The sequence below is a fragment of the Oncorhynchus tshawytscha genome, linkage group LG28 (assembly GCF_018296145.1).
Source record: "Oncorhynchus tshawytscha isolate Ot180627B linkage group LG28, Otsh_v2.0, whole genome shotgun sequence".
In the NCBI taxonomy this organism is placed as follows: domain Eukaryota; kingdom Metazoa; phylum Chordata; class Actinopteri; order Salmoniformes; family Salmonidae; genus Oncorhynchus; species Oncorhynchus tshawytscha.
Window position 1 is genome coordinate 40557515 of NC_056456.1, and position 15000 is coordinate 40572514.

General features: G+C 41.7%; 1 protein-coding gene across 2 annotated transcripts in view; it reads left to right on the forward strand.

Annotated features, from left to right (window-relative positions):
- Positions 1–15000, forward strand: part of LOC112238841 (receptor-type tyrosine-protein phosphatase mu-like) — a 503654-nt gene that overhangs the window by 281512 nt on the left and 207142 nt on the right. For both annotated transcript variants that reach the window (XM_042308178.1, XM_042308179.1), the window contains exons 9-12: positions 4367–4675; positions 6526–6635; positions 12909–13110; positions 13947–14049. In XM_042308178.1, the coding sequence (XP_042164112.1) occupies positions 4367–4675; positions 6526–6635; positions 12909–13110; positions 13947–14049 (724 nt within the window). The remainder of the gene's footprint in view (positions 1–4366; positions 4676–6525; positions 6636–12908; positions 13111–13946; positions 14050–15000) is intronic.

Below are 15000 nucleotides of genomic sequence, written 5' to 3' on the forward strand. Positions count from 1 at the left end.
CTCCTCCAGTCCTCTCTCCTAGTCTCCTCTCCTCAAGTCCTCTCTCCTAGTCTCCTCTCCTCCAGTCCTCTCCAGTCTCCTCTCCTCCAGTCCTCTCCCTAGTCTCCTCTCCTCCAGTAGTCTCCTCTCCCTAGTCTCCTCTCCTCCAGTCCTCCCTAGTCCTCTCCCTAGTCTCCTCTCCTCCAGTCCCCTCTCCCTAGTCTCCTCTCCTCCAGTAGTCTCTCCTCCAGTCTCCTCTCCTCCAGTCCCCTCTCCCTAGTCTCCTCTCCTCCAGTCCTCTCCCTAGTCTCCTCTCCTCCAGTCCTCCTCCCTAGTCTCCTCTCCTCCAGTCCCTCTCCCTAGTCTCCTCTCCTCCAGTCCTCTCTCCTAGTCTCCTCTCCTCCAGACCTCTCCCTAGTCTCCTCTCCTCTCCTCCAGTCTCCTCTCCTATTCCCTAGTCTCCTCTCTCCTAGTCTCCCTAGTCTCCCTCCAGTCCTCTCCCTAGTCTCCTCTCCTTCCTCCTAGTCTCCTCTCCCAGTCCTCTATAGTCTTCTCTCCTCCAGTATTCTCCCTAGTCTCCTCTCCTCCAGTATTCTCCCTAGTCTCCTCTCCTCCAGTCCTCTCCCTAGTCTCCTCTCCTCCAGTCCTCTCCCTAGTCTCCTCTCCTCCAGTTTACTCCCTATGAACTGTTGGTGTCTCTTGGAGGAGGTTCAATTGAGCCCTGGCACCAGCTAATAGGTGGTATAATGTTGGAGAAATGGACTGAAACTTTAACATGGAAGGGAAATGGATCCCATTAACTTGAGCTCTGGCTGATAGTCTGCTCGCCTCCTGTAGGGGAGAGGGGGGAGGGAGAGGGACAGTAGGAGGAGAAGAGGAGGGAGATGAGAGAAAGGAGGGTAGAGATGAGAGGGAGGGGAAGAGAGCGAGAACAAAAGAGAGAAAGAAAGAGAGATGGGGGAAAGAGAGCAAAGATAGAGAATTACCCAGAAATAGGAATGTCCCATACAGAGAGACTGTCACCGGTAGGTCTGGAGGGATGATATGTCCTATACAGAGAGACTGTCACCGGTAGGTCTGGAGGGATGATATGTCCTATACAGAGAGACTGTCACCAGTAGGTCTGGAGGGATGATATGTCCTATACAGAGAGACTGTCACCGGTAGGTCTGGAGGGATGATATGTCCCATACAGAGAGACTGTCACCGGTAGGTCTGGAGGGATGATATGTCCTATACAGAGAGACTGTCACCGGTAGGTCTGGAGGGATGATATGTCCTATACAGAGAGACTGTCACCGGTAGGTCTGGAGGGATGATATGTCCCATACAGAGAGACTGTCACCGGTAGGTCTGGAGGGATGATATGTCCCATACAGAGAGACTGTCACCGGTAGGTCTGGAGGGATGATATGTCCTATACAGAGAGACTGTCACCGGTAGGTCTGGAGGGATGATATGTCCTATACAGAGAGACTGTCACCGGTAGGTCTGGAGGGATGATATGTCCTATACAGAGAGACTGTCACCGGTAGGTCTGGAGGGATGATATGTCCTATACAGAGAGACTGTCACCGGTAGGTCTGGAGGGATGATATGTCCTATACAGAGAGACTGTCACCGGTAGGTCTGGAGGGATGATATGTCCTATACAGAGAGACTGTCACCGGTAGGTCTGGAGGGATGATATGTCCCATACAGAGAGACTGTCACCGGTAGGTCTGGAGGGATGATATGTCCTATACAGAGAGACTGTCACCGGTAGGTCTGGAGGGATGATATGTCCTATACAGAGAGACTGTCACCGGTAGGTCTGGAGGGATGATATGTCCTATACAGAGAGACTGTCACCGGTAGGTCTGGAGGGATGATATGTCCTATACAGAGAGACTGTCACCGGTAGGTCTGGAGGGATGATATGTCCTATACAGAGAGACTGTCACCGGTAGGTCTGGAGGGATGATATGTCCCATACAGAGAGACTGTCACCGGTAGGTCTGGAGGGATGATATGTCCTATACAGAGAGACTGTCACCGGTAGGTCTGGAGGGATGATATGTCCTATACAGAGAGACTGTCACCGGTAGGTCTGGAGGGATGATATGTCCCATACAGAGAGACTGTCACCGGTAGGTCTGGAGGGATGATATGTCCCATACAGAGAGACTGTCACCGGTAGGTCTGGAGGGATGATATGTCCTATACAGAGAGACTGTCACCGGTAGGTCTGGAGGGATGATATGTCCTATACAGAGAGACTGTCACCGGTAGGTCTGGAGGGATGATATGTCCTATACAGAGAGACTGTCACCGGTAGGTCTGGAGGGATGATATGTCCTATACAGAGAGACTGTCACCGGTAGGTCTGGAGGGATGATATGTCCTATACAGAGAGACTGTCACCGGTAGGTCTGGAGGGATGATATGTCCTATACAGAGAGACTGTCACCGGTAGGTCTGGAGGGATGATATGTCCTATACAGAGAGACTGTCACCGGTAGGTCTGGAGGGATGATATGTCCCTATACAGAGAGACTGTCACCGGTAGGTCTGGAGGGATGATATGTCCCTATACAGAGAGACTGTCACCGGTAGGTCTGGAGGGATGATATGTCCTATACAGAGAGACTGTCACCGGTAGGTCTGGAGGGATGATATGTCCTATACAGAGAGACTGTCACCGGTAGGTCTGGAGGGATGATATGTCCTATACAGAGAGACTGTCACCGGTAGGTCTGGAGGGATGATATGTCCTATACAGAGAGACTGTCACCGGTAGGTCTGGAGGGATGATATGTCCTATACAGAGAGACTGTCACCGGTAGGTCTGGAGGGATGATATGTCCTATACAGAGAGACTGTCACCGGTAGGTCTGGAGGGATGATATGTCCTATACAGAGAGACTGTCACCGGTAGGTCTGGAGGGATGATATGTCCTATACAGAGAGACTGTCACCGGTAGGTCTGGAGGGATGATATGTCCCATACAGAGAGACTGTCACCGGTAGGTCTGGAGGGATGATATGTCCTATACAGAGAGACTGTCACCGGTAGGTCTGGAGGGATGATATGTCCTATACAGAGAGACTGTCACCGGTAGGTCTGGAGGGATGATATGTCCTATACAGAGAGACTGTCACCGGTAGGTCTGGAGGGATGATATGTCCTATACAGAGAGACTGTCACCGGTAGGTCTGGAGGGATGATATGTCCTATACAGAGAGACTGTCACCGGTAGGTCTGGAGGGATGATATGTCCTATACAGAGAGACTGTCACCGGTAGGTCTGGAGGGATGATATGTCCTATACAGAGAGACTGTCACCAGTAGGTCTGGAGGGATGATATGTCCCTATACAGAGAGACTGTCACCGGTAGGTCTGGAGGGATGATATGTCCTATACAGAGAGACTGTCACCGGTAGGTCTGGAGGGATGATATGTCCCATACAGAGAGACTGTCACCGGTAGGTCTGGAGGGATGATATGTCCTATACAGAGAGACTGTCACCGGTAGGTCTGGAGGGATGATATGTCCTATACAGAGAGACTGTCACCGGTAGGTCTGGAGGGATGATATGTCCTATACAGAGAGACTGTCACCGGTAGGTCTGGAGGGATGATATGTCCTATACAGAGAGACTGTCACCGGTAGGTCTGGAGGGATGATATGTCCTATACAGAGAGACTGTCACCAGTAGGTCTGGAGGGATGATATGTCCTATACAGAGAGACTGTCACCGGTAGGTCTGGAGGGATGATATGTCCTATACAGAGAGACTGTCACCGGTAGGTCTGGAGGGATGATATGTCCTATACAGAGAGACTGTCACCGGTAGGTCTGGAGGGATGATATGTCCTATACAGAGAGACTGTCACCAGTAGGTCTGGAGGGATGATATGTCCCATACAGAGAGACTGTCACCGGTAGGTCTGGAGGGATGATATGTCCTATACAGAGAGACTGTCACCAGTAGGTCTGGAGGGATGATATGTCCTATACAGAGAGACTGTCACCAGTAGGTCTGGAGGGATGATATGTCCTATACAGAGAGACTGTCACCGGTAGGTCTGGAGGGATGATATGTCCTATACAGAGAGACTGTCACCGGTAGGTCTGGAGGGATGATATAAAGGCTTTGCTTGTTAGAACAAAGGTTACGTTCAAACAAACATGTTTTTTTTCTTCCAACACAGACCCCATGTAATATAAACAATTTGCTTAGGATAGTCACACACACACACGCACACAGACACACACACACACACACATATTCCTAATGAGATCCACAGTCTTATCTATCGTTTTATATATATATATATATATATATATATATATATATATATATATATATATATATATATATATTTCATCTCATCCCCCACAGAGCCAATCCACGGTCCCAGTAATCTAGAAGTCGTTGACGTCCAATCAAAACAAGTCACTGTTCGCTGGGAGCCTTTCGGCTACAACGTCACGCGTTGCCATAGCTACAACCTGACGGTGCAGTACCGATCCCAAGTGGCGGGGAAGGACGAGACCCGGGAGGAGGTGTGTTACGACACCCTGGGTCACGACCCCCAGCACACCATCCACAACCTGACCCCCTACACCAACCTGTCAGTCAAACTGGTCCTCAAGAACCCAGAGGGGGTCAAAGAGAGCCCAGAGATGGAGCTGCAGACGGATGAAGACGGTGAGTGTTATAACACCACAGAATGGTTATAACATGCTTATGACAGGATTATATGAAGGTGTATAAATACCTTAGAATGGTTATAACATGCTTAAGACAGGGTATATGAAGGTGTATAAATACCTCAGAATGGTTATAACATGGTTATTACAGGGTTATGAAGGTGTATAAATACCTCAGAATGGTTATAACAGGGTATATGAAGGTGTATAAATACCTCAGAATGGTTATAACATGGTTATTACAGGGTTATGAAGGGACAGTGTATAAATGTTATTCAGAATGGTTATAACTAAGGGTTAAATGATTGATGAGTGTATAAATACTTAGACTGGTTATAATGATGCCCTTTATGACAGGGTTAGATGAACTTGTGGATAAATTTGAATGGTTATAACACAGAGCATGAGTTAGGGGGTTCGCGAGCAAATGGTGTATAAAATGTGTTAAAGAACCCAGAGTGGGGGTCAGAGAGAGACCAGACATGGAGCTACAGACAAAACAGGGACAGTGCAATCAAGTGTTATTCTGAGGTTTAGCTGCAGGCCGATTATCATGTACTAAAATATAAATGATTGATGAGTCTTAAAGGGATACTTCAGGATGTTGACAATGAGGCCCTTTATCTACTTCCCCAGAGTCAGATGAACCATTTGTGCGTCTCTGTGTCCAATGTGAACACAAGTTAGGGAGTTTCGCGAGCAAATGCTAATTCGCGTTAACACAGTGACTGGATGTCTATGCATTACTCCAGTGGTCCATTACATGTCTGTCTAAAGACTGACTACACCTGTCTAAAGACTGACTAGACATGTCTAAAGACCGACTAGACCTGTCTAAAGACCGTCTAGACCTGTCTAAAGACTAACTAGGCCTGTCTAAAGACTGACTAGACCTGTCTAAAGACTGACTAGGACTGACTAGACCTGTCTAAAGACTGACTAGGACTGACTAGACCTGTCTAAAGAAAGACTGACTAGACCTGTCTAAAGACTGACTAGGACTGACTAGACCTGTCTAAAGACTGACTAGGACTGACTATACCTGTCTAAACACTGACTAGACCTGTCTAAAGACTGACTAGAACTCTCTAAAGTCCCAGGAATACCCTGAGGTATTATCAAAATAACTAACTAAAGTCTCAGGGAGGGGAATTTAGTTTTTTTTCATCCAATTTTTTAAAACTTAAATCCAATAACAAAAAGTTTTGTTGATTTCACGCTGCATTCACGTTAGTTGACAACTCAAAAGTAGACGTCGAAATGACGTCTGTGTCACGTGAGATGGTGTACCGACGCACTTGGAGAACGTTCTTTCTCCGTGCTTGTTTGGGAAATACCGATGCGACTGGTACAGTCATCGTAATGCTTTAAATTACATCGCAATTAGTGGAAAGAATTAGTGAATCAGAATTCGGACTGCTTCTGAAAAACGCAGCCTTATGCGGGCAACTGGCAGGCCTATTGAGAGTTGGAATTATAGAAGCACACGGTGTGATGTCAAAATGTGGTTGTGCAACAGCAGTCACTCAATTAGCCCATGTCAACGAAATTATTTGCGATTGGTAAATTAGTCGAGTTGCCAGCTATGTAAACTTTTAGTAAGCATGGTCGAATTACTGCAAACAATTTACCTCAACCCAATGGCAAAATGAGTAGAATTGCATAAAATGAGTTATAAAATTGGATGTGGGTATGCCGACCCACAAGCCACTGCTCACTGATTTTTTTGTGTGTTCCCAACCCCCCACCATCAAAGTTGCCCATCCCTGCTCTAGAGTCGTTCCAGGGAGTGCCTCTAAGGAGGGAGGTTTTTCTCATGTGTTTGTTCTGGTCCTGTCCCCTCTCAAGTACCCGGAGCGGTTCCTCTGGAGTCCATCCAGGGCAGTGCTTATGAAGAGAAGATGATCCTGAAATGGAGAGAACCAGCCCAGACCTACGGAATCATCACTCAGTACGAGGTGAAAAGACGGATTGATTGTTTTAATTCATTTTAGATGACGGCAAATATCGCATCCTTGAAAAAAAAAACATGTTTCTTGTTTTCCCTCATGTCTTGTGGTACTGTGAAGGTTCTCATAAATTCAGGTTTATTAGACACCTTGCTTGGAGAACGAGTGTGTCACCATGATGAGAAAAAAGTTTTAGACTGATCCAATGAACCATTGTATTTCTGTTAAACATTTTGTTTCAAGACTGCCCAAATGGGCCTAATTTGTTTATTAATAACTTGTCATGAAACAATAGCATGGTATTATTTCACTGTAATCGCTACTGTAAATTGGACAGTGCAGTTAGATGAACAAGAATTGAATCTTTCTGCCCAAATCAGATATGTCTATGTCCTGGGAAATGTTCTTGTTACTTACAACCTCATGCTAATCGCATTAGCCTACGTTAACTCAACCGTCCCGTGGAAGGGACACCGATCCCGAAGAAGATTTATCTCTGTCTATATATCATGTCCATATTATAGGTTAACTATGTCTATATATCATGTCCATACTATAGGTTAACTATGTCTATATATCATGTCCATACTATAGGTTAACTATGTCTATATATCATGTCCATACTATAGGTTAACTATGTCTATATATCATGTCCACACTATCCACCTCTTTTTCGAACGTTGCTATGGGAACAGCCAAAAACAGAAGCGAAGGATTCCACTACTGCTTTGCTTTCCTATTGAAGGCTGCCGGTAGCAAACTTGCCTGAGTAAATGATTAGAAAATGTTATATTAATTTAATTCAAGTTTGCTAACGTTATCTAGATTGTGAGGTTGTGATAATAACGTTAGCTAGACCTACTAGTATACTAGTTACGTTCTGTCTCCTAGAGATGAACGTACTTTGGTGCGAAAAGTGCAAATCAATCCCGGAACAACAGCAAAGGACCTTGTGAAGATGCTGAAGGAAACAGGTACAAAAGTATCTATATCCACAGTAAAACGAGTCCTATATCGACATAACCTGAAAGGCAGCTCAGCAAGGAAGAAGCCACTGCTCCAAAACCGCCATAAAAAAGCCAGACTACAGTTTGCAACTGCACATGGGGACAAAGATCATACTTTTTGGAGAAATGTCCTCTGGTCTGATTAAACAAAAATAGAACTGTTTGGCCATAATGACCATCGTTATGTTTGGAGGAAAAAGGGGGAGGCTTGCAAGCCGAAGAATACCGCCCCGACTGTGAAGCACAGGGGTGGCAGCATCATGTTGTGGGGGTGCTTTGCTGCAGGAGGGACTGGTGCACTTCACAAAATAGATGGCGTCATGAGGAAGGAAAAGTATGTGGATATACTGAAGTAGCATCTCAAGACATCAGTCAGGAAGTTAAAGCTTGGTCGCAAATGGGTCTTCCAACTGGACAATGACACCAAGAAAACTTCCAAAGTTGTGGCAAAATGGCTCAAGGACAACAAACTCAAGGTATTGGAGTGGCCATCACAAAGCCCTGACCTCAAACCTATAGAAAATGTGTGGGCAGAACTGAAAAGGTATGTGCGAGCAAGGAGGCCTCCAAACCTGACTGAGCTACACTCGTTCTGCCAGGAGGAATGGGCCAAAATTCACCCAACTTATTGTGGGAAGCTTGTGGAAGGCTACCCGAAACGTTTGACCCAAGTTAAACAATTTAAAGGCAATGCTACCAAATGCTAATTGAGTGTATGTAAACTTCTGACCCAGTGGGAATGTGTTGAAAGAAGTAAAAGTTGAAATAAATCATTCTATCTACTATTATTCTGACATTTCACATTCTTAAAATAAAGTGGTGATCCTAACTGACCTAAGACAGGGACTTTTTATTAGGATTAAATGTCAGGAATTGTGAAAAACTGAGTTTAAATGTATTTGGCTAAGGTGTATGTTAACTTCAACTTTATAATGCTAACTATAGGCTATTTAACTTTGATGCTAACTATAGGCTATATAGCTATAATGATAACTATAGGCTATATAACTATAATGATAACTGTAGGCTATATAACTATAATGATAACTATAGTCTATATAACTGTAATGCTAACTATAGGCTATATAACTATAATGCTAACTATAGGTTATATAACTTTAATGATAACTATAGGCTATGTACTTATAACTATAGGCTATATACCTATAGTGATAACTATAGGCTATATAGCTATAATGCTAACTATAGGCTATATATATTTAATGATAACTATAGGCTATATACCTAAAACGATAACTATAGGCTATATACCTATAGCGATAACTATTGGCTATATAGCTATAATGCTAACTATAGGCTATGTAGCTATAATAATAACTATAGGCTATATAACTTTAATGATAACTATAGGCTATATAACTTTAATGATAAACTATAATGATAACTGTAGGCTATATAACGATAATGATAACTATAGGCTTTATAACTTTAATGATAACTATAGTCTATATAACTATACTGATAACTATAGGCTATATACATATAACGATAACTATAGGCTATATAGCTATAATGCTAACTATAGGCTATATAGCTATAATGCTAACTATAGGCTATATATATTTAATGATAACTATAGGCTACATAACTTTTTTGATAACTATAAGCTATATAGCTATATTGCTAACTATAGGCTATATAACTTTAATGATAACTGTAGGCTTTATAACTGTAATGCTAACTATAGGCTATATAACTATAATGCTAACTATATGCTATATATATTTAATGATAACTATAGGCTATATAACTTTAATGATAACTATAGGCTATATAACTATAATGCTAACTATAGGCTATATAACTATAACGCTAACTATAGGCTATATATATTTAACAACTATAGGCTATATATATTTAATGATAACTATAGCCTATATAGTTATAATGCTAACTATAGGCTATATAACTTTAATGATAACTGTAGGCTATATAACTACAATGATAACTATAGGCTATATAACTATAGGCTATATATGTTTAATGATAACTATAGGCTATATAACTTTAATGATAACTATAGGCTATATAACTATAATGCTAACTATAGGCTATATATATTTAATAACTATAGGCTATATATATTTAATAACTATAGGCTATATAACTATAATGATAACCATAGGCTATATAACTATAATGGTAACTATAGGCTATATATGTTTAATGATAACTATAGGCTATATAACTTTAATGATAACTATAGGCTATATAACTATAATGCTAACTATAGGCTATATATATATTTAATAACTATAGGCTATATAACTATAATGCTAACTATAGGCTATATATATATTTAATAACTATAGGCTATATATATTTAATAACTATAGGCTATATAACTTTAATGATAACTATAGGCTATATATATTTAATGATGACTATAGGCTATATATATATTTAATGATAACTATAGGCTATATAACTTTAATGATAACTGTAGGCTATATATATTTAATAACTATAGGCTATATAACTATAATGCTAACTATAGGCTATATATATTTAATAACTATAGGCTATATATATTTAATAACTATAGGCTATATAACTTTAATGATAACTGTAGGCTATATATATTTAATAACTATAAGCTATATAACTATAATGATAACTATAGGCTATATATGTTTAATGATAACTATAGGCTATATAACTATAATTATAACTGTAGGCTATATAACTATAGGCTATACATGTTTAATGATAACTATAGGCTATATAACTTTAATGATAACTGTAGGCTATATATGTTTAATGATAACTATAGGCTATACATATTAAATGATAACTATAGGCTATATAACTATAATGATAACTGTAGGCTATATAACTATAATGATAACTGTAGGCTATATATGTTTAATGATAACTATAGGCTATATATATTTAATGATAACTATAGGCTATATAACTATAATGATAACTATAGGCTATATACCTATAGGCTATATATATTTAATGATAACTATAGGCTATATAACTATAGGCTATATATATTTAATGATAACTATAGGCTATATAACTATAATGATAACTATAGGCTATATAACTATAGGCTATATATATTTAATGATAACTATAGGCTATATAACTATAATGATAACTATAGGCTATATAACTATAGGCTATATAACTATAGGCTATATATATTTAATGATAACTATAGGCTATATAACTATAATGGTAACTATAGGCTATATAACTATAAAACATTTGTGAGCATCCACACTAGAGGAAAGTTTATCTTTCTACAGTCCTACACCTGTCAATCAACTGTTCAACTCATCATATTACCTGTATTCATGTAATACCGTCCTGAAATATCTATGGTAAAAATGTACATGTGTAGGATCCTAATTTGATCACCCTGTTGCAGGAGCACTTTCCTGCAATTCAGGAAATGTAAAACGTGTAGTGTATTTCCACTTTGAAATTTCAGACTTGGTTTTCCCTTAAGAAAAATGTATCAACCCCACCAAAAAGAGGACATTAATTATAATCCATATAATAATTTAGCTAATTTCCTGTTGCTACAGGAATATTTTTTCTGCTGTAGCAAACTGGCTCAAATGAAGGTCCAACATCTGTAGCAGGCTATAGTATTGACAAAGCAAGCATGAGCAATCACTGCTATCACTATAATAACTGCAATACTGTATAGAACATAATTATAAAGCTTCTCATTCTGTATCATTTACTTGTCCAATCAACACAGACATGAGTTAATGTCCAGCACCCTAACAAAAGCTCAATTTACATTTTCCCAGCTAGGAAACATTATAAGCATTCATGTGCACAATTAATCACTTTTTAGTTTTCCTTCCCTTCTGTCGTCACGTCAGTGTCATTTTAATCTCTCTCTCTCTCTCTGTCTCTCTCTCTCTCTCTCTGGATTTGGCATCACAGCAGACTCATTCCACCAGACAAAGACCAAATCACACACACACACACACACACACACACACACACACACACACACACACACACACACACACACACACACACACACACACACACACACACACACAACACACTTGATGGACACAAGCCAGACTCATTCCACACGCAGACAAAGACAAAATGAGAAGAAGCCTCCAAGCATTTCAGAAACTTGATGGACACAAATTATGCAGCACTCCAAACTGATCCTTTGTGAATTGAAATTGGAATTATAATGAATGTTTTTCTACTATGGGGAGGAAGCAGGAGTGGTGTCTTAAAGTGGGCTTTTATACATTATACAAGGAAAGTATTCACACCCCTTGACTTATTCCACATTAACAGTGATGATACTGGATAAACAACTAGACTACAGGAAGTACACTGAGATGATACTGGATAAACAACTAGACTACAGGAAGTACACTGAGATGATACTGGATAAACAACTAGACTACAGGAAGTACACTGAGATGATACTGGATAAACAACTAGACTACAGGAAGTACACTGAGATGATACTGGATAAACAACTAGACTACAGGAAGTACACTGAGATGATACTGGATAAACAACTAGACTACAGGAAGTACACTGAGATGATACTGGATAAACAACTAGACTACAGGAAGTACACTGAGATGATACTGGATAAACAACTAGACTACAGGAAGTACACTGAGATGATACTGGATAAACAACTAGACTACAGGAAGTAAACTGAGATGATACTGGATAAATAAACAACTATTTTAGCAGGTTCTGTCTTGCTACCCTTTGCAATGTAAATTATATGACATGTATATTTTTACACCTTGTCCACAATGTTCAAACCTCTTGACAGGATTGCTTGTGTAGTTGACACTGTCTTTAGAACAGTTTGGGATGGCAGAGTAGGCTCGTGGTTAGAGCGTTGGACTAGTAACCGAAAGGTAACAAAATCGAATCCCCGAACTGACAAGGTGAAAATCTGTCGGTCTGCCCCTGAACAAGGCAGTTAACTCACTGTTCCTAAGTCCGTCATTGTAAATAAGAATTTGTTCTTAACTGACTTGCCTAGTAAGATAAAGGTAAATAGTTTTTTTTTTAAAGGTGACAATACCAATCTCATTGTCCACAGATCTTCTACAAGCAGATACAGTATACAGTACACTGTCGAGGTATAGAAACAGACCAAAATAACTATCATATTCCCCCTGTCTGTTTGTCTGTGTCTCTTTTGGTCTGTCTGTCTGTCTCTGTCGGTCTGTATGTCTGTCTGTGTCTCTGTCTGTCTGTCTATCTTGTCTGTCTGTCGGTCTGTCTCCAGATCTCCTACAAGACAGTGAGTTCCTTTGACCCAGAGCTGGATCTGTCCAACCAGAGTGGGAAGGTCCTGAAACACAGCAATGAGACCAGCCACATCTTCCTGGGGCTGTACCCAGGATCCACGTACTCATTCAACCTCCGAGCCTCTACCGTCAAGGGATATGGTCCATCAGTCATCACACAGTTCACCACCAAGATATCAGGTCAGTCCCTAGCTCCTAGTCCCTAGACACCTAGCTCCTAGACACCTAGCTCCTAGATACCTAGACACCTACCTCCTAGACACCTAGCTCCTAGATACCTAGCTCATAGACACCGAGCTCCTAGACACCTAGCTCATAGACACCTAGCTCATAGACACCTAGCTCCTAGACACCTAGCTCCTAGACACCTAGCTCCTAGACATCTAGACACCTATTCCCTAGACACCTAGCTCCTAGACACCTAGTCCCTAGACACCTAGCTCCTAGACACCTAGACACCTAGTCCCTAGACACCTAGCTCCTAGACACCTAGCCCCTAGACACCTAGTCGCTAGACACCTAGACATCTAGCCCAAGACACCTAGCCCCTAGAGTCCTAGACACCTATCCCCTAGAGACCTAGTCCCTAGACACCTAGCTCCTAGACACCTAGCTCCTAGACACCTAGACACCTAGCTCCTAGACACCTAGACACCTAGTCCATAGAGACCTAGCTCCCAGACACCTAGCTCCTAGACACTTAGTCCCTAGACACCTAGCTCCTAGACACCTAGCTCCTAGTCACCTAGACACCTATCCCCTAGAGACCTAGCTCCAAGCCTCTTAGCTCCTAGACACCTAGTCCCTAGACACCTAGCCCCTAGACACCTAGCTCCTAGACACCTAGTCCCTAGACAACTAGCTCTTAGGTTCCTAGCCCCTAGACACCTAGCCCCTAGACAACTAGACACCTAGCCCCTAGACACATAGCTCCGAGCTACCTATCTCCTAGACACATAGCTCCTAGACACCTAGGCTGTAATCCCAGGAGACTGATGTTCATGATGTCCTTCCAGCTCCCTCCATGCCAGCTTATGACCAGGAGACATCTCTGAACCAGACAGACAGCACAGTGACTGTCCTGCTGAAACCTGCACAGAGCCGAGGGGCACCTGTCAGGTAGGATGGCACTCACACACACACACCCACACACACACACACACACACACTCTGCTAAGTAGAGAGAGCACTGTTGTACTCGGCCAAATCAATTCTAGTAATTCATTAAATAATTGTACATCTGACATGTCGAGAACCATACTTTAACAAAGACTGTTCTACACATTTTAATTACTAACCTAATTATAATTAATACAACAGCATGAATCACACACACATTAATCAAATGCTGTCATTAATTAGCATGCTGGGTTAGTCCTTCATTTTACCGCTAGAACCCAGCACTCACCCCTTCTGCACAGAACAAATACTCTAACTGTAGTTCCCTCTTTGGAGATCAGAACTTATGGTTTGGGCCTCACGGTTCACTTTGTTAACGGTTAGTCAGAGTATGATTGGATGCTAATGCAGTGAATACTATTTGCTAATTAATCAGGGAGGATAGCGGGATTTCAATAGTTCAATTTAACTGTGTTCACCACTAGAGAAAGGACTGGTGTTTTGGGGACAAAATTATGAGTGTGAGTATGAATGAATAGTTTGTGATATCTAGGCTCTTTGGGGACGCATCTACCCTAACCTTAATCCCTACCCTAACCCTTACCTTAACCTTAACCCCTAACCTACCCTAACCCTAACTTTAACTCCTAACCCTACCCTAACCGTAACCCCTAACCTACCCTAACCCTTACCCTAACCTTAACCCCTACCCTTACCATAACCCTTACCCTAACCTTAACCCCTACCCTTACCATAACCCTTACCCTAACCTTAACCCCTACCCTAACCCCCTACCCTAACCTTAACCCCTACCCCTACCATAACCCTTACCCTAACCTTAACCCCTACCCCTACCCTTACCATAACCCTTACCCTAACCTTAACCCCTACCCCTACCCCTACCATAACCCTTACCCTAACCTTAACCCCTACCCCTACCATAACCCTTAC